This window comes from Periplaneta americana, chromosome 16, assembly GCF_040183065.1.
Source record: "Periplaneta americana isolate PAMFEO1 chromosome 16, P.americana_PAMFEO1_priV1, whole genome shotgun sequence".
NCBI lineage: Eukaryota > Metazoa > Arthropoda > Insecta > Blattodea > Blattidae > Periplaneta > Periplaneta americana.
Window position 1 is genome coordinate 140,081,147 of NC_091132.1, and position 22,021 is coordinate 140,103,167.

At 35.0% G+C, this 22,021-nt stretch overlaps 1 protein-coding gene across 1 annotated transcript in view; it reads left to right on the plus strand.

The window, feature by feature from the left end:
* Positions 1–22,021, plus strand: part of LOC138691409 (mucin-2) — a 434,026-nt gene that overhangs the window by 407,498 nt on the left and 4,507 nt on the right. Inside the window, exons 12-13 of the mRNA XM_069813321.1 lie at positions 7,729–7,936; positions 16,543–16,731. Of these exons, the coding sequence (XP_069669422.1) occupies positions 7,729–7,936; positions 16,543–16,731 (397 nt within the window). The remainder of the gene's footprint in view (positions 1–7,728; positions 7,937–16,542; positions 16,732–22,021) is intronic.

The window sequence follows — 22,021 nt, forward strand, 5'->3', positions numbered from 1 at the left end:
ACGACGTAGTCCTGTTCGCAAAAACACCAGAAGAACTACAATCAATGCTCCAACAACTCCGTACACAAAGCAAAACCGCAGGTCTATCAATGAACATGACAAAAACACAGCTGATGACAAACAGACAAGAAATCCCCATCTCAATTGACGGAACAACGCTACCATATGCAACGGAATACACATACCTAGGCCAACTAATTTCCTTTAAAGACAAGACTGGAAAAGAAATAAGAAGAAGAATATCCTTAGCTTGGAAATCCTTCTGGTCCCTCCAGTTCATACTCCTGGACAAGACAATCAACAGAAGACTCAAATTCGAAGTACTACAAACCTGCGTCTACCCAACACTACTTTATGGATGCCAAACATGGTCGACAACAAACAGACAGATGAATGCGCTAGAAATATGCCAAAGGAAAATGGAACGAAAGATATTGGGAATAACTATGAGAGACAGAATTTCCAATGAGTCGCTGTCCCAAATGGCATCAACAACAAACGTCACACAAAGAGCAAACAAATTGAAGTGGAAGTGGGGAGGCCACATCGCGCGAATGAAAGACGAAAGATGGACATACAGAGCCACCATGTGGGACCCGCGCACAGGAGACCGGCATAGAGGCAGACCAAGGAAGAGGTGGGCAGACTTCTACACGACACAAGCAGGCCAGCAATGGTCCAGAATAGCAAGAAGCAGGGGAACATGGAGAACAATTGGAAATCGACTACAAACGAAGACAGTGCCAGCCACAAACAACATCCCAAGTTGACTTAGTGATAGTGCATTCAATATAATCAAAGTGTTAGTGAAATCAAATTAATCAAAGTGACAGCGAAATCAACTCAAACCAGACAAAGAAACACTAGACACAACCTAACGCGGAGTAGCTCACCGCGTTAGTGAAACAGAGCTACCCTCTAGCAGGAGGCCTTTGCCCTTCAAGGGACACATTAGGCTATTATTATTATTATTATTATTATTATTATTATTATTATTATACTTCTCGGGAAAAATAATTTATCCATAGGCAGTGCATTATCAGGTAAGATTCTAGCACAATTTGTACCATATTTTTATCATTCTTGGGTGAGAGTAAAAATGTAAAATATGGTTGACATATGCGGTTTCTGATATTCATGGAAACTTTACACAAATATAATACCAGTATGTACTTTCAGGACACAATAAACACAATAAAACGGGCCAAAACTAAATTTTCATGGACATAATACAGCAAAATGTTCTCCTCATGCAAACCATTTATTTATAATGTAATTTTCACAGAAAAATATAATAAGAATTCTGAGAGAGTTTAAAATAATATATTATTGTCTAACTTTTTAGTCTTGATTTGTCTAGAGCGAGTCAAACCTAAGTTACCAGCAGTAGCGGCCGCGGTTACAAAGATTAGCAGTTCTGCATGAAAAATAGTGTATTTAGCAAACGCATGCTGTTTATTGCATCTAAATAGGATAACACGTGTAATTACAGTCCCTTCTCGAAGTTGACTGTGCACCCGAAATTGTACTGCAACCATCCGTGCGCTACACCTCTCCCACCTAGTATAACTAGTCACGTAGTGGAGATGTGCCCCACATACTTTTCTAGTTTTTTAAGTCAAATTAACTAAATCCTTCACTCCGGTGTTTGTCCATGTATTTTCTCCTCTAAACAGAATACACAGGTGGAGGAGAAAGCATTTTTATGATCACAGCAAAAAACCAATTGTTTCCATTACACATTTCGGTATTAAAATGACTAGTAGGCTATATGATTTCCTCGACTTTTTGCAGAAATTTCAATATTTAAATTTTGTGTAGGACATCGTAATTTCTTAAGTTAACATGCAATTTCTCTTTCAATTTCGAAAAGGGTTAGTCGATTATTAGGTTTTCATTTCATTCATTTTTAATATAAAATATTTCCTTAGACACACTGACTAATCACATCACACCACCCACAGTACTGTAACACACTGGAACTGTAATGATATACAGTAGTTCAGAAGCCTGTGTGTTCTAAGGCAGGTCATAAAGAGATGAGGGTGTTGACGATTCTTTTGTATATTCGGAGAGAGCTGCTTCGGTTGCAGCTCTAATGCAGTCTTATGGGATGGTGAAGAAAACCAGTTTTCTGCTGCCGACTACCCTACGTTGAGCTTCAGGAACTGCCGATCATAGATCCGAAAAGTACACTACAGCTAAAATTCTCGAGCAGTTCAAGGCTCCTACAGACAGTAAAATCTCGAATCGAAGGAGAATGTATTGGAAAAATAAATGAAACAATGAACTAGATTACATAAAAGCACGTTTTACATTTTTAATTTTTTCAGGTCCATTTAAATGGCGGTTCTGCAGCTCTGCAGTTCTTATTGTAGAGCCGCCTCTGGTTACCAGCATCATTGCTGAGTTACGAGGTTGCTTTTTGACAGACACCGCATTGAGATTTCCTGGTTACTTGTTTCCTCTTAATTGTTCACACTAAGTCGGCAACACAATTCTGCCCGCACTTTGCATTGTGAATCTACGTTAGAGAGTTGTCTGATCTGTATTGAGAACGACATATTTTCAATAATAGAATGTAACTTACAACAACGCATTTTCCTTGTTGAAACGTATCTACTGAAGAAGAAGCTGTATGAGTTGTGTTTACACTTCAGGCAATGTTTCATCTATCGAAAACAGAACCTGTTTTTCGCCACTTGTTTAATAAATTTAATACATTATGCAAATCTGGCTTTCAGGTAGTAGCTCCCTGAAAAGCAGGTTGAATAATTTCAAGGAAAAATTGTTCCGGGGCTGGGTATCGATCCCAGGACCCTTTGCTTAGCGCACGAATGCTCAGGAGCTCCTGATTGGCTGCCGTGTCCACCAACCAGAATGCGCCTGGCGGTCGGGGCTAGGAACTAGCTCCTGATTGGCCCGCAGCGGGAAGCCCTATTTTTGCATATATACCGGCTAGACGTGGTCCCACATCACTTCGTCCCTGAAGAAGATGGCAGAGTTAGCCGTCGAAAGCTTGGAAGCTAATCTCCAACTCACCTTTCTGAGAACCCGAGAAGAGTTATTCTATATCAAACGCCGGGAAAGCCTCAAGTCATACAATAGTAGTCAATGTCAATTCAGCAGTCGAAGATTCGTTGGAACCTCGTAAGTAACACCAATAAGGCATGACCTCAAATGGTACGTAGTAAAATATGATTTCACAGTTTACACATATCTCTAACAAATAGATACTGGTACATATATGTATAACATTAGCTCACTCCCTGTTATAGTTAGAGAAATCACAATATTAACGGTCAATAGATACAGTATTAGTATCATTACATAAGTATGCGTCTGTCTTTTGTTTCTACCCTTCATTGACAGCAAGGGAGTCGGTCATTTGTTTTTTAGATCACACTTTTGTTCGTAAGTCAGTCTTGATAATAGAATTGTCCTAAAAGTTCAAGTAAATTTGTGTCAGGAACTGTTATTTCACTCATTATTTATTATATCAGCCACAATGCACACTAACACTTTAACTGAACACAACTCACGAAAAGGGATAACTCGGAAACTACTTATTTTCAATGTCAAAGCTAGCTTCTTGCGAGCCTTGCGACCAGGGTGGTTTAGTTAGAAAGGGATGGAAAATCTGTGGGGTGGGTTACACAGAAGAATGAGTGTAAGAAACCAGTCTGCTTGGAAGCTGGTGTGTGCAGGCTTCTTGTTTACTGCTGCATCATAAATCATCCTGAGCTGCCGCATCACAATATTTAACGCGTAAATATAAATTCTATTAAAATTAATAAATAATTTTGTCCATAGACTGCAGGTTTATTATGAAATTATTATTAAGCGGGGAAGCTGAGCTTTTCAGCTTACATTGACGCTACTCCACTGAGACACACTAATAAAAAGGCAAAATAAAAACATAACAAACCAACACAATACACGAGAATTTTATTAATACCGGTACATAATATTAACATATTGTAATACCAATACATACAAAATCGCAACTTCATTCAGAAAACTAATATACAAGTAGCATATAAAACAAATAACACAACACAGAAATATTTAAATAATCACATCAAACATACTAATAAATATAATTCAACTGGGGTTTACAAATTAAAATGCAATAGCTGCCCAGATTTTTACATGGTATAGGCAGGAAGTTCCTTTCAAACAAGAACACATTAATAATTTCGTGGGAAAAATTGTTCTGGGGCCGGGCATCGAACCCAGGACCTTTGGTTAAACGTACCAATGCTCTACCAACTGAGCTACCTGGGAACTCTACCAGATACCGATCCAATTTTTCCCTCCATATCCACAGATCTCAAAGTGGGCTGACGACCGTCAAGCAACCAACATTGAGTGCATACTAACTCTCTGTGACTTAAATTGTGGTTTTCTGTTAACGAACAGTGACTTGCATTATGCAAATCAAGCTTTCAGGTATAGCTCCCTGTAAAGTTGATTTGAATAATTTCGAGGGAAAAAAAAATTGGATCGGTGTCTGATAAGAGTTCCCGGGTAGCTCAGTTGGTAGAGCGTTGGTACGTTTAACCAAAGGTCCCGGGTTCGATGCCCAGCTCCGGAACAATTTTTCCCTCGAAATTATTCAAATCAACTTTACATAGGTTTATACCTGAAAATTTTGATCTGCATAATACACGTCACTGTTCGTTAACAGAAAACCACAATTTAAGTCACATAGAGTTAGTGTGCACTCAATGTTGGTTGCTTGACGGTCGTCAGCCCACTGTAAGGTCTGTGGATATAGAGGGAAAAATTGGATCAGTGTCTGGTAGAGTTCCCGGGTAGCTCAGTTGGTAGAGCATTGGTACGTTTAACCAAAGGTCCCGGGTTGGATGCCCGGCCCCGGAACAATTTTTCCCTCGAAATTATTCAAATCAACTTTACAGGGAGTTAAACCTGAAAGCCTGATTTGCAAGAACACATTAAAGCTACAACTGAGAGGGTCAGCACAACAGTTTTCTAACCTTCCTCAATACGAAAAATTAAATATTGAGCCTTCTGTTGATTTTGACGTGAACTACCTTCCTACGAAGTGGAATAGACCAATCCACTATTATAAAGCTTGTTAGGAAGCATGTAATTTTGCCCCTAAAAAATAACACTTATATAATATATATAATTTTAACTTCCTTTTTCTACATTACAAAAAGTGGCTTAGACCACTGTTGCGCTGACTCCCTCAACTAAACCCTACATCACATCACATTACGCAGAACATATTATCAACAACAATCACGACTACAATAACATAGAAACATATATGGAAATACTGTACATCACACCAATAAGTTCACAGTTAAGCATAATATTAGAACAATACGAAATATACAAGCACACAATAACACACCCACAGCATATAATTATGTACTTAATATACAATTACAATTCAATACCCATGCATTATTCGATATCATAATACATGACACACAAACAACCATCTCCCTTCCTAAGAGCAACACACCTCTACAACTGACAAACGCAAACACCAGAACTCAAAATCAGCTGGAACAGCTGAAGAAGACACCATACTGATGTTGAAATGGGATCCGTCTGTCATAAGGTACATAACCTCTTTAAAATTATAACACTTTTAACGTTTCAACTAAAAACGTTTAAGTTTTAAACGAGTGAAAAAGAAACAATGAAAGAAAATACGTTGTCATACCTTTGTACTGTGTATCTTTGTACTATAGGTACTATGGCTGAACATACGTCTTTCTGAATACAATTCAGACAACTCACTAATGGAGATTAACCATGCAAAGTGCAAACTGAATTGTGACACTTACTTAGTATGAACAATTAACAAGAAACACAGATGCATTGTGTCCTGTGCTGGAGTTAGAGAAAATAAATAACAGGGAAAACTGTGGCTCAGTAAGAATATCATTAACTTAGTTTTTATTCACTGTGCAGATAAATAAAGTACAGATTTCATCACGAAAGTCATTGTTTCAACATTGTCAGACAAGTAAGGTCGGAATATTTTTTATTTTTATGTTTTCTATTTTCTTTGGATTTATTGCACATTTTCTTCGGGATAGACTACCAGTATATTGAAAGATGGAGTGGGTACAGTACATTTTGAGAATCTGCCGACAAAATGTGTGTTCCTCTCAGGGGCGGCTTTTGGGGCAGTGCCAGTGTGTCATGGCACCACCAATGAAAGAAACAAAAAATAATATCCAAAAAGGAGTTGTAATCGTTTATTTCTACACATTTTATTCGTATTTCATCTGAACAAGCGCGCGCACAGATCGGGACGCACTCTTGCAGTGTTTCTCCGAATGTTGGAGCCAGTTCGGTGCCTCCATATAACACTGTACAAAAGGCTACTGATTCTAGTTTATATGCGTTTCTTATGGCAGACTTTGAGCCGAATTCAATTTGACTCAGTAGTTAACATTCCGCCCGCTAGAGCACAGTAATGCAGAAATTTCGCCAAATGACAGGGTTGTTGGAGACGTTTTCAGGGAACCATCAAGCGCAGACTTGCACGAAAACACAAGTTAAAGTTCCGCGCCAAATCTTAATGTAATGTTGCCAATTCAAAATTAATGCACACAACTTGGATTTGAATGTGTAAGTTATTATCCATTTAATTATATCGAATGCAGAGATAGCCAGTCATGGTTCTTTTTAGAAAGATTTTTTTTTCATATTGTGTAACACTATTTGTTAATTTTGTGTAATATTTGTTTTATTTCGTGGCAACTAAATATCGCTACACTGTTGCTAGTATTGATGCTTTTGTTAACAATACATGAGATCTGTGCAGGACATGAACATGTGTTATTCAGGCTGATGCCTTGGATTCATCGGCCTATTTAAATAAAGTGTAAACTTGTTCATTTATTACCTATATCATTGTTCACCTCGTGTGTTTTTGTCAGTAATTTTACTAGTTATAAAAGTTACTTGTATTTGACTTAACAATACTGAGAAAGTTTTGCATTATCTGTATTTGTAAATTTCGTTATTAGTTTCGGAAATGTTACAGTATTGTAACTGTTACTAGGTGCATTATTAACTGCACACCTGGTAAAATAGCTGGTTTAATTAATGTGTTTTATATAACATAATGTAAAGTGACCTGTGATTATCATCTTTTACTTGGGTGATTTGCGTGCAATCATTTTTTTTTGGCACCACTACCAGAATGCTTCACCAGCCGCCACTGGTTCCTCTAGCACCTAGCCTAACAGTGTAGCTTTTAGCTTATTTTCACAGCTCCACTTGGTCTCCTGAATATATGAATTTCATAAAATTTCTAATATTAAAGTGCTTCTTTTGTTCTCTTGGTACACCTGCTGCTTGTTTAAAAAAAACTCTATTTTTCTGATAGAAATTTGGCCACTAATTCTTGAAGTCAGATATATCACTGTTCAAAACAACTTTCACCTCAGATCTGTTTTTAGCATTTGATAGCACTACCATCTCCACATATTCTTTCAGTAAATAGACACTGTCGGTTTTTCTAACCTTCCACTTCTATACATTGAAATCTCAATTACTTTGTGGGCATGAATGCCCTTGGAATGTAAAATAATGTTCAATGGTATCGAAATGACCAATTTGTTATTAGCATTGGCAGATACCTGACAACAGGATGATTTACATTCTGACCTCCAAATCCATCAAAAATACAATGAAATCAAGCCATACAAAAAGCCTAAAGAACTGTATATGTAGAAAGTGGTAGTGACATGTGTTTTGTATTGTTTTCCAGGTGGTTTTGTTCCACGTGAACCTATTATTGATGGGCCATTCTATGAGACCAAATATGAAGTTCCCTACCATACAACAGGACTCAATATTCCAGATGGCCATATGCCTGTTGACATAACGTCTGGGACAATTATTCCACCATCAATAACAATGCTGCCAAAAACAGATGATGGTGAGTTTTTAAGATTGGATAAGGAAAGACAGGGTTGCCAGATGTCTTGATTTCCATATAAAAATCCCTCATCCCACTTCGAATCGAGGGGAGATGCAAAAAGTCCCTCCTTTAGAAAACCAACATCACTTGTAGGCTATTTATTTTTATTTTAGTAGGTTATTTTACGACGCCTTATCAACATCTTAGGTTATTTAGCGTCTAAATGAGATGAACGTGATAATGCCAGTGAAATGAGTCCGGGTCGAGCACCGAAAGTTATCCAGCATTTGCTCATATTGGGTTCAGGGAAAACCCCGGAAAAAAAACTCAACCAGGTAACTTACCCCGACCAGGAATCGAACCCAGGCCACCTGGTTTCGCGGCCAGACGCACTAACCGTTACTCCACAGGTGTGGACATCATCATTTGTATAATTTTATCATTAGCTAATAACTCTTTTCGTCTAAATAATCACATTAAATTTAAATTCATTTGGTAAACAATGTAGGTTTACACTTTTAAACTAGTATGACGTACTTATTGCGTTTCTGCTCACATGACAGCTAAGTTATCTGCAACAATTTGAATATCTTGGTGCCGAGAGGAAAGAATAAACGTGGTTGTGCAGGACTAAAGGACTAGAAGAATTTACTTACTGTTCTACCTCACTTTAAAAGTGTGACTTAATTTCGAGCACACATTAGTGAGAGTTGAACATTAACCGCTAACTTAGTAGGCTATTATTAAGATAGATCAGAAACAAAGTTCTTTACTTTTGTGTGTTTGTGTTTTTTATAACAGTCTATAAAAGTGAGGCGCTTGCTACAATGTCGAGTGGAAGTGACAGTGACACTCCTTCAAATCCCGGTGGAGGCATACAACATTTGAAACTTTCTTCCCCTCCAGTGTGCGAGAAAAGAAAATAACTATGTAAATTTAGAGAATCATGGTTGTCTAGTTAGTTTGTGTGAGATCTGAAAAAAAAAAAAGAATATATTGTCAAGTGTAAGGTAGGTAACAGCCAGTCCAGTGTCGGTCGTTGTAGTGAGTATGATATTCCTAAACATTCAAAAACGGATGTTGTATGTTCATCAGGAATACATGACATAGAAAGATGATAAGTTTTTAAGAGTAATGTAAGCAAAGAAACAGACGATAATATATAATTAAGGCGGAAATAAACTTTCTGTATCACAGTTATTTGTCAGTTGATTTTGTGCCGTCATTGAAAAGAACAAAGACAAAAATTTTTGTAAGGTGGAAACTGACCAAAAATGAGTTGTTTTTTTTTTTTTTCTCAAACTTGAAGCTCCTCAGTTGGAGAAAAGTGTTTCTTTTAATTTCCATACCCCTTTCTAATGTCTCTTCAGAAAGAGTTTTCATTGAGAAAGTAAAGAATAAGTAATTAAGTTTAGGCAACATTGAGGGTACATTATTAGTAAAAATAAATTTTAATTTATCTTGTCAATAGTTCAAGGAATTTCTAAATTTCGAGAATGGAGAAAAAGCTTCTTGAAAATGCTAAGACCGTGATAAATATGTAGGCTAGTAATTTGCTAAAACACAAAATTAATGTTTAACATACAGCGTCCGGAATTTGGTTCTGACGAGTTTCAACATGCTGTTGTAAAGGGATTGTAAGGTTTAAAAATTAAAAAATAACACAGTATGTAGCTTGAATAATGCAATTTATTGGAATGTCTTCATTTTTTGAAAATTACACATTTCAAGTGATCCCCTTGGTATCTTATGACCTGTTGTAATCTTACACAAAAATTGTTCACGACACTTTGCAATAACCCTGGGGTTTCGTTGATTTCTTGCACTTTAGCCTGTATCCTGTTCTTCAGATCCTGGATAGAGTGTGGTCTGGTTTGAAACACTCTTGCTTTGAGGGTGACCTTATGGTGTCCTGTTTCTGCTGCAGTCATAATTGGTCCCTATTTTTTCGAAGATGGAAATGAGAGAGCTGTTACAGTGAATGGTGAACGGTATTGACAGATGTTACAGACATTTAGAGACACTAAACAGGGATGACATGTGATTTCAACAAGATGAGGCTATGGCCCATACTGCCAGAGACACACTGTAATTGTTGAGAAAATTCTTCCCAGGACGCATAATTTCTCGGTTTGGAGATATCAATTGGCCGGCTTGATCTTCAGATCTAACAGCTTCTGACTTCTTTTTGTGGGGACACACTCTGTCCAGGATCTGAAGAACAGATTACAGGCTGAAGTGCAAGAAATCAACGAAACGCCAGATTTATTGCAAAGTGTCATGAACAATTTTCGTATAAGATTACAACAGGTCATAAGATTACCAAGGGGATCACTTGAAATGTGTAATTTTCAAAAAATGAAGACATTCCAATAAATTGCATTATTCACGCTACATACTGTGTAATTTTTTAATTTATAAACCTTATAGTTCGTAATTGATTAACTAGCGGACTTACTCATGTTAATTATGTAAGTTTGTGCGGCTTACAGCTGTTTCGGTGCTTCATCACACCATCCTCAGAGCCTACTAGATCTCGGCGTCATCTCGAACTTCTCTGCCTGTTATGTGGGTGCGTTTGATTGTTGAAAGGTATTGAAAAGTGGAGTCAAATAGTGTGTGTGTGTACTGAAATTGATCTGTGTGTTGAGAATTTGATTGGGGTGTGTTTTAGTGTGTTTGTATATTTCGTATTGTTTTAGTGTGTTGAGTTTTTGTTCTTGGGTTGTATGTGTAGGATTTCCATGTCCGCATTTATGTTATTGTATGCATGGTTAGCATTGGTTATGTGATCAGTGTATGTAGATGTAGGGCTATTGTGTCCTCAGTTATTGCTTTAATGTGTTCTTTGTAGCATGTTTGGAATGATCTGCCGGTCTGTCCTATGTAGAACTTGTCGCAACTATTACATGTGAGTTTGTATAACCTGTGTGGTCGTATTTATTTGTTTGTGTTTTTTGTGTGTTGAGATGTCTTTGTAGTGTGTTTTCTGTTCTGTATGCTATGTTGTATTTCTGCTTTCTGAATGAAGATGCGATCTTATGTGTGCTTTTGTTTTCATACGTTAGTGTGATGTATTTCTTGTGTTCTTGTGTTTGTGTTGTGTTTTGCGTGTTTTTGTTTATAGTTCCTTTACAACAGCATGTTGAAACTCGTCAGAACCAAATGCCGGACCCTGTACAAAGAATTTAGTTATCAATAAATTTTATAAGTAGTTGTAATAAATTAATAAACACTGAATTTTAAATACTTCGTCAAATGTAGTGACAACTTCTGGAATTACTACTTTACAATTGGGTACCTATGTCCATGAGAAACAGGACAAAACTCTTATTTTTTTTAAATAAATAAATTTCAACAAAAGTTTGTTTTCCATAAGGCAAAAACTTGAGAGAATATTGGTAGGCCAAAATTGTAGAGATTAAACAAAGCATTTCTGTGTATTTTGTTTGTGAAACTTGATAATCTGTACAGGCAGTCCTGGCAGATACATTTGAGTATTTTTATTATATATTTTCAAGAATTTTTATAATAAATACAAGAAACATTTTTAGTGGAGGATATTAACAAATATATATGGTAGGTCAACAACTTCTTAATTTCACTTGATTTTGGTGCTATACCTTCCATCAAGTCTTGAAAATTAAGGATTAAGTTGTAATATGAATGACCACAAACATGGAAAAGTTTATCTTAGTCATCTTATTTGCTTTAAACAAACAAAAAATATAATTTACTCGAGAATTATTGAGTAAAATGGTGAGGAAATTGATTTGACCTTTTGTACATAACTCAAGCATTTTTATTTAAGTTTAAATTTTTATAATGTTAGTTACCGATGAGCTACTCAATGCACAGTCACGGCCAGACCTAAATTAGAATATAAGAAAGATGTAACAAAGTCTTCCAGAAATAGGCCACTGTATAAAGAACTGAAAATAGAATACCGGTATTTTTTTACACTTAACCTTTAATAACATGATAGTTTTGTAATGATCAAAAGAAATTTTTTCAAAACGACAAGAATTTTTAATATATGTATAAAAGCTGAAGAAACATGCAAACTCACTTCACTTTTGGCACCTATTTCACAGTTTTAAAAGAATTCTGGAATTCTTACTTTATTTTGCAGGCAAGCCATTATCTTGTGCAGAATAAATGAGAAAATGGCAGCAGAAATTAAAAGATACAGGAAAGTGTGATGAATACAAAAAAAAAACAAAACAAAAACAATCTATGAAAAAGATAAGAGAAAAGTAAGAATTAGCAAAACTGAGTGACAAAAAAAGGAAAGCAATTAAACAAGAACAAAGGAGGAAAGCAAAGGAACGATTTTCAAGAGAAAGAGCACTAAAAAAACAAAGGATGGCATTTCATAATCAAACATCTTCAATTACAAACGAAAACTTTTTGTTCACCTGGAAAAGATACTGCTCGTGCCTGAAAGGCATTACCAAAACTGCCACAGAAAAGGAAGTGTATAATAAGAAAATTAATTATTTCAATCTCTTGTAGGAAATGGAGACCTCAAAAGCTGCAAAAAAACATAGGTCTACCAATTCACAGGCAATGAATTCAGATACCATTAAAAAAGTTAACGTATTTTATGAACGTAATGATATTCGACAGACATATGGAATGAAAAAGACATGGAGGCTGTCAAAGATAACGATGATTCTAAGTGTAAACTTCAAGCTCGATACTTTTTCAATCAATTAGAGAAACCCATTCAGTGTTTGGTCTAGAGCAGACATGGGCACAATTTTCTGTTACGTGAGGTACTCGATTTGAAATAGTTTGTTTATTAGAAGAGCAGACTGCAGAGTAGGATGGGAAATATAAACTGCTGTGACCTGCATCACCTTATCGTAATCACCAAGGCAGTCAGTGGCGAATTATTAGGAAAGCACCTGGTTAACGTGAGACGATCGAAAATCTTTATTTAATTTGGGCAAATTAATTCAGCAGCTTTAATCATAAACCTTTTTACTGTTTCTCCGTCACTGAGTTCCCAAGAAATTGTGTAACTAGTCAATAATATTCCATCACGTTGTATACATTTATTCTCTTGAATATTCTGGCGTTTCTCAAGATTACTCAATAGATTTGCATGTTCTCGACCTAAAACTAATTTCAAAAAAATCATATTTCGTTTTCTACGCACATTTCATATTTATAAATTTCCTTGGGAAATAGTAGTTACGTATAAACTGCATTTAATTTCTCGTACCTTTTAATGCAGCGTGTTTTTTATGCTATAAGGAGTAATATCATATAACATTTATTAGTGTGTATTAGTCAGACGTTCTAACACATCAGTACAGGCTGTTACAAAAAAAAAACATAACATTGCTTCCATTCCTCAAAGGAGGTATAGAAATTCTTATACATTCAGAAATTTAAAATAAATATTATAGTCCAGACACATGGTCTGAAGACAATAATTCGTCAATTTAAACACAGAAACTTAATCATAAACAAAAACAAGAAAATTTTTTTGAATTCATTATTTTCTAATGTTAATAGAAAAAAAAAAAAGAGTTCGGCCAAGTTTGGGAGGACAGTACCCCCCCCCCCCCCATAACTCCGCCTGTGCATCCTGTCTAACTTTCTTTAATTCCTCATTCCATAATTTTAATTTAGTAGGTCTTCTTTTGTGTTGATATCGTTTAATCATTCCAACATTTGTTATTGTGATCCAAGACAGAATCTATCAATTTACAAGGAAAATTATTATTTACTCTCCTGTCTGTTGTGTCTTGATCCCTATATAACAAAATTTAATAGATTACAACACTGTTAACCACCACCACCACCCACCCACCCACCCACCCACCCACCCACCCACCCATCCATCCACCATTATCATCATCCTCTAATCGTGTCCTCTTCATATATCTCTCATCATTCCTTTTTTTTTTTTTTTTTTACCGATATCTCCTCCCATTGGAAATCACAAGCTGTTATGCTCTTTTTAATTTGGTCAATCCAATTCATTCGAGATCTTCCTCTGAGTCGTTCATCTTTCAGCTTCAAATTAACATTCCCTTAGGTAATCTGCTTTCATCCATTCTTTTAATATGCCCAAACCATTTCAGTCTACAGTATTTCTTTCTACATTTATCTAAAGTATTTCTTTATTTAAAACATCTCTGTTACTTAATATGTTCATAATGAGACAAAGGATCAGGGTTGTTACTACCACCAACACCGTTTCTTCTTAATATAGAAGTTGATAATCCCACTGAAACATTGCTGTAGAACATTGTGCAATGGAAGCGAATACATACAAGGAGGAAATGAAACAGTCCTGCAGATTGAAAGGGACGATAGAGTACACTTAAATGAATAGACAAGCTATCCTATTACGTTTTTTGATTAACTGCACAATTAATTAGAAAATTAAGTTGGAAGTTCCAGTAGTCTGGCAACATCGCCACTAACACAGTCTTCTTCTTTCTCGTAATACAGATGTAATAGGTCAACAAACTCAGCCAACATGGACTACCTCCCAACTCCCTCTCTGGATATAACGTTGTAATCTGGTTACATTGTTAATGGATAAGCTATAGCTTACAGCAGCAAAATTTTGGAAGTATTCAACATTTTTTTCCTTCATTACTGTATCTTGTACAATAATGAAAATTGGTATATGTAAAACACTATCATCCTGCTAAATGAGAAAATATTTTTACAATTTAAAAAAAATATTTATGTATATATTTTTTGTTCAAAATTCAAAATGGTGGTAGTTCACTGTGCAGTGATGAAGCATTTCCCTCATAACTCATAAACCGCTTAACTTTTTCATGTTCTCTCTCTCTTATTTTATTCCTGAAACTCGTGTTTACAATATCATACTCTTTCAACTACATTCCTCAATAAATAGTGTATTTTTTTTTATTTTGTGGTAGAATAAAGTACTGATATTTGACCATTTTTTAAAGAATTTATTTTTTATCAGAAAATCTATCAAAGATAGAGAAGAGATCTTGCATCATATTGTAGATATGACATGCATAAATACACACAAAATATTTGATCACAGAATGTTGCATAGTTGCATGGGAAACACTTCATCATTGCACAGTGAACTGAGTTTTGAAAATAAAAATGTAAATAATTTTTTTTAAATCGTAAAAATATTTTTTTTCATATAGCAGAAGGGCAGTGTTTTGCACATACTAATTTTCATTATTGCGTAAGATACAGTAATGAAGGAAAAAAATGTTGAATATTTTCAAAATTTTACTGTTGTAAGCTGTACCTAACGCCTTAAGTGGCTTGAAATTAGTGGTTTTTAAATTAAATTTACACTAAAACTGTCCACGCTATTGAAATACGTCAGAGGGATAAATGATTCTTTATTACATTCTCTATCGATATGAACAAAAATCACGATCCTACTCACAATTAGAAAAAAAAAAAAAAAAAACATTTTTTTCTGAGAAAACTATGAACTTCCCACCAATATTATATTACACGTTATATACAAAATGAGCTCTTTGCTCTGAAAATCTGCCGAGGTTATTTTACTTCCACCCTGTATATGTTCATTATCATAATCACCTACATCAGTGATCGCCAAAAGCTGTGTTGCGACACATGCCCCTGTCTCTACTCAAGCGTAACCATGACATCATATCCCCACCCTCTGTTTACAGCCATCACTTCGATATAAGTAAAGACATTTATCAGCAGCAGACGTACGCATGTAATGTACAAGCGTGTAGGATAATATGTTTCGATGTCTTTTCGAAAACAGATAGTAAGTAAAAACTTAATTTTAAGGAGCATGGAAGGAAAAGTATTTATTTTGTGCAGATGGCAAAAATATGAGATACGTAATTTGTTGTAAAATTTTAAATGAAGTATAAAAGAACAATGTACGTTGTCATTATTTTTCTTGTTATGAAGACTACCACGCCCTTACCTGTAACTTGAATAATAAACTAACAATAAAAAGTAACGGCTTCTATGTCTTAATCGGGGTAAAATACTTCGACGTTTTTTTCGACGTATGTAGTGTATATTTCATTAATATATAAACAATAAAAAGTATTGGCTTCTATGTTTTAATCAGTGTAAAATACTTCCACGTTTTTTTCTATGAGTGTAATTTGAATATTTCATTAATAAATAAACAATAAAAAATATCGGCTTCTATGTCTTAATCGGAGTAAAATACTTCAACGTTTTTTTAAGTATGTAGCATAATTTACAACTTCGTGACCAACCTGGTACATTTTTCTAATTTCAGATTACTGCTGATGTAAAGTACACGCTCTTTCTATGTTACATAAGGAAATAAATTTATGTTATTTTATTAATAATACAAAAATAATTAATAGGAAGATAAAAAATTAACACGGAAAAAAGTGTGTATAGTTAATAAGTAGAAGAATATTATACTGCTTTCGTTTTTTGGTCACAGTCCGTCTCTGCACTGTTATTCACTGCATTACTTGAAGAGATACCCACTCCACCCCTCTCCCTGCGATAGTGGTGTGCGGGTTGCATTTCTATTACGTCACAATTTCGTGGTGTTTGGCAACCACTGACCTACATCATTATAATAATTATCATCATCATGTTATGAATATTTTACTGAAACGATGTTACAGAACACTGCCTGTCTGATGGACGTGAGTTTCGGCATGGGGAACTCATCTCGGATCCGAGTGCCTGCATCATGTGTGTCTGTTACTATGGTGAAGTACTATGCCAAGAGGGCAAGTGCCCGCATGTCAAGACAGGGTGTCGACGTCTCAAGGAGAAAGAACATGGTGTTTGCTGTGGCCGAATTGTCTGTGGTATGGGTCAGAAAATCTTTAGTTTTGTTTATAAGAATTTGAGTGCATTAAAAAATAAAACTGCTCCATTTATTCCAAATATTCAAACCAAGTACATGGCAAACTTGTCATTCATAACATTCATATCTTGCTAAATTAGAATGACTAGATGTTAGTTGAAGATATACTAATAAACATAAGTTTATTTTATAGATAATTTACATTTTTCCTCCTGTGAGTGGTTGTGTAGGCAGGGCTCAATGCACTGCTTTGCCTGAGGGCCTATAATACTGTTAAGATGGCCCTGACAGGAAATGTGTTAAGTTTCAAATTTTGGCTGTTTCACCAATTTTAGATTAGAATATAATGTGAAGGTATTTCCATCCAATCAAATTCTGAAGAGGTTGCAAATTTCTATTATGACAAATTTGTACGCTACTTAGAGACGTGGATTTCTCCGTATCAGCCTCTAAACTCTTTTCATTGGATGCAATTAAAAAGGATTTTAACTTAAGATGAAACTGTGAAAAGTCCTGAAGTTCTTAAAACAATAGATTCAGGTTCATTATTTCAGACACATAAAGGTGAACTGTTTAATGAAATTTTACATTTAAACATTTACATTTAATTTTGTTTGTTGAAGTCTAAGTATTAAATCTACATACTTAGACTTCAACAAACAAAATTTGATAACACAGTCTCAAGGGAAAAAATGGAACTCTCTGCATCATAATTCACAGTTGATTCCCGATTTACCACGCAAATCGTCTGTAGCTGCATTTAGATTGGCAACAGGCCATGACTGTTTGGCCAAGCATCTGCATAGAATTGGAATATATCAGTCTCCTAACTGTCCATTGTGCAACTCGAATCAAGAAATGGATTCAGAACATCTCAAAGTCTGTGTGTCAGTAGCTAACCATGACAATATCTTTGAAAAATATTGGAGTGCAAGAGGTCAAATGACTTTATTGTCAAATGCCTGGCATTAGAAAACAACAACAACATTTAAACAATATTGCATTCAGCAAACTTGAGTAACCGGAATGTAAAAACATTAACACAGATGCAGATAAAATATGGTGTGATGCTTTTCATAAATTAAATAATGTCAAAACATAGAGATGGTTGTGAGCTCTGCATTTACGCAAGCACGACTGTAGATCCAAATGTATTCTGTTCAAATGTAACTCTTCGTCGACTGGTGAAAAGAACCGTTATTTAACTGAAACTGTACAAGCAGAAAGTTATTGGTGGAGAGTATGGTGAAATTTTAAATTTTTTTCCTAATTGATGCACAATTTTCATATTTTGCATGTAGAAATATCATTGCTGCAGCAACTTAAATTCGAGATTAGTTTTTGAAAAAAAAAAAAAAAAGGAGTTCAAATTAAAAAAAACAGGATAAGAGTAATTCATTAAAATGGATATAACTCACCAAATTTTAAAAATAAAATAAAATGTCTATAACATTTTACTCCAAAAAGCACGTTATTTAAAATGTCTGGAACACAATTTTGATATTGGTTTTCAACATTTTTAACATAAACAATTAATTTTAAGAATGAGTTTTAGACGATAGATATATGGAGATATATTTTTGAAATGCAACAAAATAACAAATTTCTATTCCAGAAAAAAGTTTCCTAATAGCCTAAAGAAGTAGTGTACAAAATTTCTTGAATATAGCATTAATAGTTCCGAAGATAAATAAATTTTTGTATGGAATTAAGCAATAAATTAAAATTATGGGAAATTGCTATCAAGCTTAATTGACATTTAAGGGTCATTTAATGGCAAGATTTTTAACCCTGTGCGCCAGAACTTTCAAAATGGCGTCACAGTAGCTGACAAGGCCGCATTAAAGTTTATGTAATTGCTTCAAATGTTCTTCTTTTCTCTTCATTCTTCAGTTTTTCCATGTTCAATTTCGTCACTTGTCTTCCTCTTGTCTCCTTCAGATGAATATCTACTTCGCCTATCAGGAGAGCATGATCTGAGTTAATAACTGCTCCTGGTAAAGTCTTCGCATTTTTTAAGCAATTTCGGAATCTTTCCTGCACCAGTATGTAATCTATCTGGTATCTGCTTTCGTCTCTTGGGCATGTCCATGTGTATCTTCTTTGTTTATGTTGTTGGGATAATGTATATCCAACAATCATTGCATTTCTTTTAGGCTACAGAAATTTACCAAAGACTCTCCTCTGTCATTTCTTCTTTCCAATCCATATATGAAGACATATGTATTTCCCTTAAAATTCACAACTCTCAGACATATTTGAACCATAAACGCAAATAACTGATAAGATATGATTTAATATATATTAATTTACGGGTTTTTCATCATATTTAACCATCCTCTCCCCTTAAGACTATTTTCAGGATTTTTAGTTGCAAAAAATTTGACAGTCTGTTATTAAGTAAGCCTAATTCAAAACTCTTACTGGAAATCAACTCATAAAAATACAAGGAAAAAAGTATAGATCCTGATTTTGGAACCACCATTATCACTAACTCAAATTCTGTAGATTGTTGAAGTGTTCATGTTTACATTTGTATGAAATCACTAGACTAGACGGCATTTCGGAAGGCGGTCAGTTGCTATATGCGCCGTAGCATTTTTTGTATGTGATGTCACAAGCTTGTACAGTATAACCAATCAGAATCAGTCTGTAACAAGTATTTCCCGAGTTCGTTTGTTCACTTGCGAGTGTTTCAATACATCTGATAAGTAAAACTAACACACACACACACACACACACACACACACACACACACACTCTCTCTCTCTGATAAGTAAAACTAACACACACACACACACACACTCTCTCTCTCCCCTCCCCCTCCCTCTCCCTCCCCCTCCCCCTCCCTCCCTCCCTCTCTCTCTCGTGTGTGTGTGTGCGTGCGTGCGTGTGACATAAACAAATGGAATAAGAGACTATAAAAAGACAAATATTGCAAGGCAGGCGCGGAAAACAGTGTTTAAGGTTTATACCTAATTATTTTAAAAACGTTAAAGAGCAGAACACTGCCGGCCATTTTGATGCTGGCTTCAATGTTGCCAATGCGCAAGAAACAACTGCAGAAGCAAGTGGTGTACGAATGGGAACCGTGCAAAGAATATTGTTAGTGAAGGAAAGAAGGTTTGTTTGGTGTCATGCTTACAGTAATCAATGGCTAAGGTCATTATTGTCTTTTGATAATTTAAATTCTCTCCTGCGCTATTTGTATTGCAAGTGCTCGTAAAGTAGAATGTGGCAATGTTGTATGCTGCCTTGCTCTCTCTATCTGTCTCTCTCGATGCAAACGCTAGCAGACTACTGCTTTTCAAATTGCCGTCGACTCTAGCGTTTACTATGTATATTAAATATCTTCCTAACAATTATTACTTTTAAAACATTGCTGTTCAGTGCATAATTTTTTGTAATTTAAGTATCCGGTTTTGTCCTATATTACATTAAATTTAACCTCTGATTGAGGTTCTCGCTGATATGTAATCTCTCATCAGACAGTAGGGCCTACATATCTCACCTGACGATATGTGTCAGAGGAAGAACAATTTTATTGTTTGTATACACCTGAAATCTGATTTGTAAAATATGTTACTAGTCAGCGTTGTATGCAATGGCAGGGGAAATGAACTGGCCAACATATCTCATTATCTCCTGGCTTAGTTGCCTCATTGAGTGATGCCTTATTGGTGTCACTTCTGAGGTTCCTACCTGTCTTCGGACAGTTGACTAAACAGCAAACAACATTAAATTTATGAATTTTCCTGGTTTTTGATTTCATAAATCTGGTCAACCTTTCTAAATTGCTATTGTACAACTGACGTTTATGGTTCAAATACGTCTGAGAGTTGTGAATTTTAAGAGAAATACATATCTGTGGCACACCTATAGTTCCCTTAGAATAAAAGGGAAGATAATTCTTCATAAAAAATCTATGGCATTGCATGGTTTCTTTTGAAATCCAAGATATCCTAATTATTTATTTAAAAAACTAGCTGCACCCGTACGCTCTGCTGCACTTATTATAAATAAATATAAAGTAATTACATAATTAAAATAGAACATTGGGTCCAGGGAACATTCGTATTTGATAGAAGAATAAATCGTTTAGTAATAATAATAATAATAATAATAATAATAATAATAATAACAATAATAATAATAATAATAATAATAATAATAATAATAATAATAATAATGGCTTTATTTAACCTGGCAGAGTTAAGGCCATAAGGCCTTCTCTTATGCTACTTAATTTAAATTGTATTTAAATAATTAAAATGCTATCATTTTGGTCCAGAGACCACTCATTTGGTGCAAAGATAATTCGTTTAACATTTTTCTAAATTAGTCTTGAATGCATCCTTTAATAAATCACTCCAAATTAATAGAGTTGATTGTGTACGAAGATCATTTTTATGTAACCTTACTGTGCATCTTCTTTTTTTTTGTTAAGTTTATTTTATTCACGCCTTAACATCTGTGGTCATGTCACGTGTTTAGAATGTGTGGGTATATCAGCAGGCCGCGTTTACTCTTGTTGAGTTCCTGTTTCTATTGTGTGTTGTAGATGGCTTGTGTTCATGTAACTGATTATAGACTTTGATTAATGTTTTTGGTATTGGTAATTGAGGCGGTGATGAATAATGGCATGTATCTTTCCAATCCGGCATTTGCCTTTATGACTAAGGAAAATCATGAAAAACCCCAGTCAGATTGGTCGGCCACGAGGTTTGAACCAGGGACCCCCCCGAATGCGTGTCCTATCAAAATTTTACCTGGGATGAAACTTATCGGAAATCATTTTTAGAGAAACTTTTGTTATGTAACATTTTCCACAAAAATCAATAATAAGCGAGATATTTCGGTTTATTTAATTCAGGCCCCCTTATAACCACACTTTTAAATAAAGTATTTTGAATTCCATATAGCCTAAAATCTAAGTTACAAAGAACTTAATTTATATTCCAATTTTCATCGAAATCCGGTCAGCCATTATCGCGTGAAAAGGTAACAAACATCCAGACAGACAGACATACAAACAAAAATTTAAAAAAAGCGATTTTCGGTTTCAGTACATGTTAACACCAATTATTTTTGGAAAATCGAAAATTACCAGAACAATTTCGCTTACAGATTTATTATTAGTGTAGATCTCTGTAGAATAACCACTTTTGGAATGTAACTTCACGTAAAATTTTGTTACATGCCTTCTCTTGGAACAAAAAATAATAAACCATCTGAAACTAGTCAACAAAGTAACCTAGTTAATCAACATGTGAAAGCATATATATACTTTA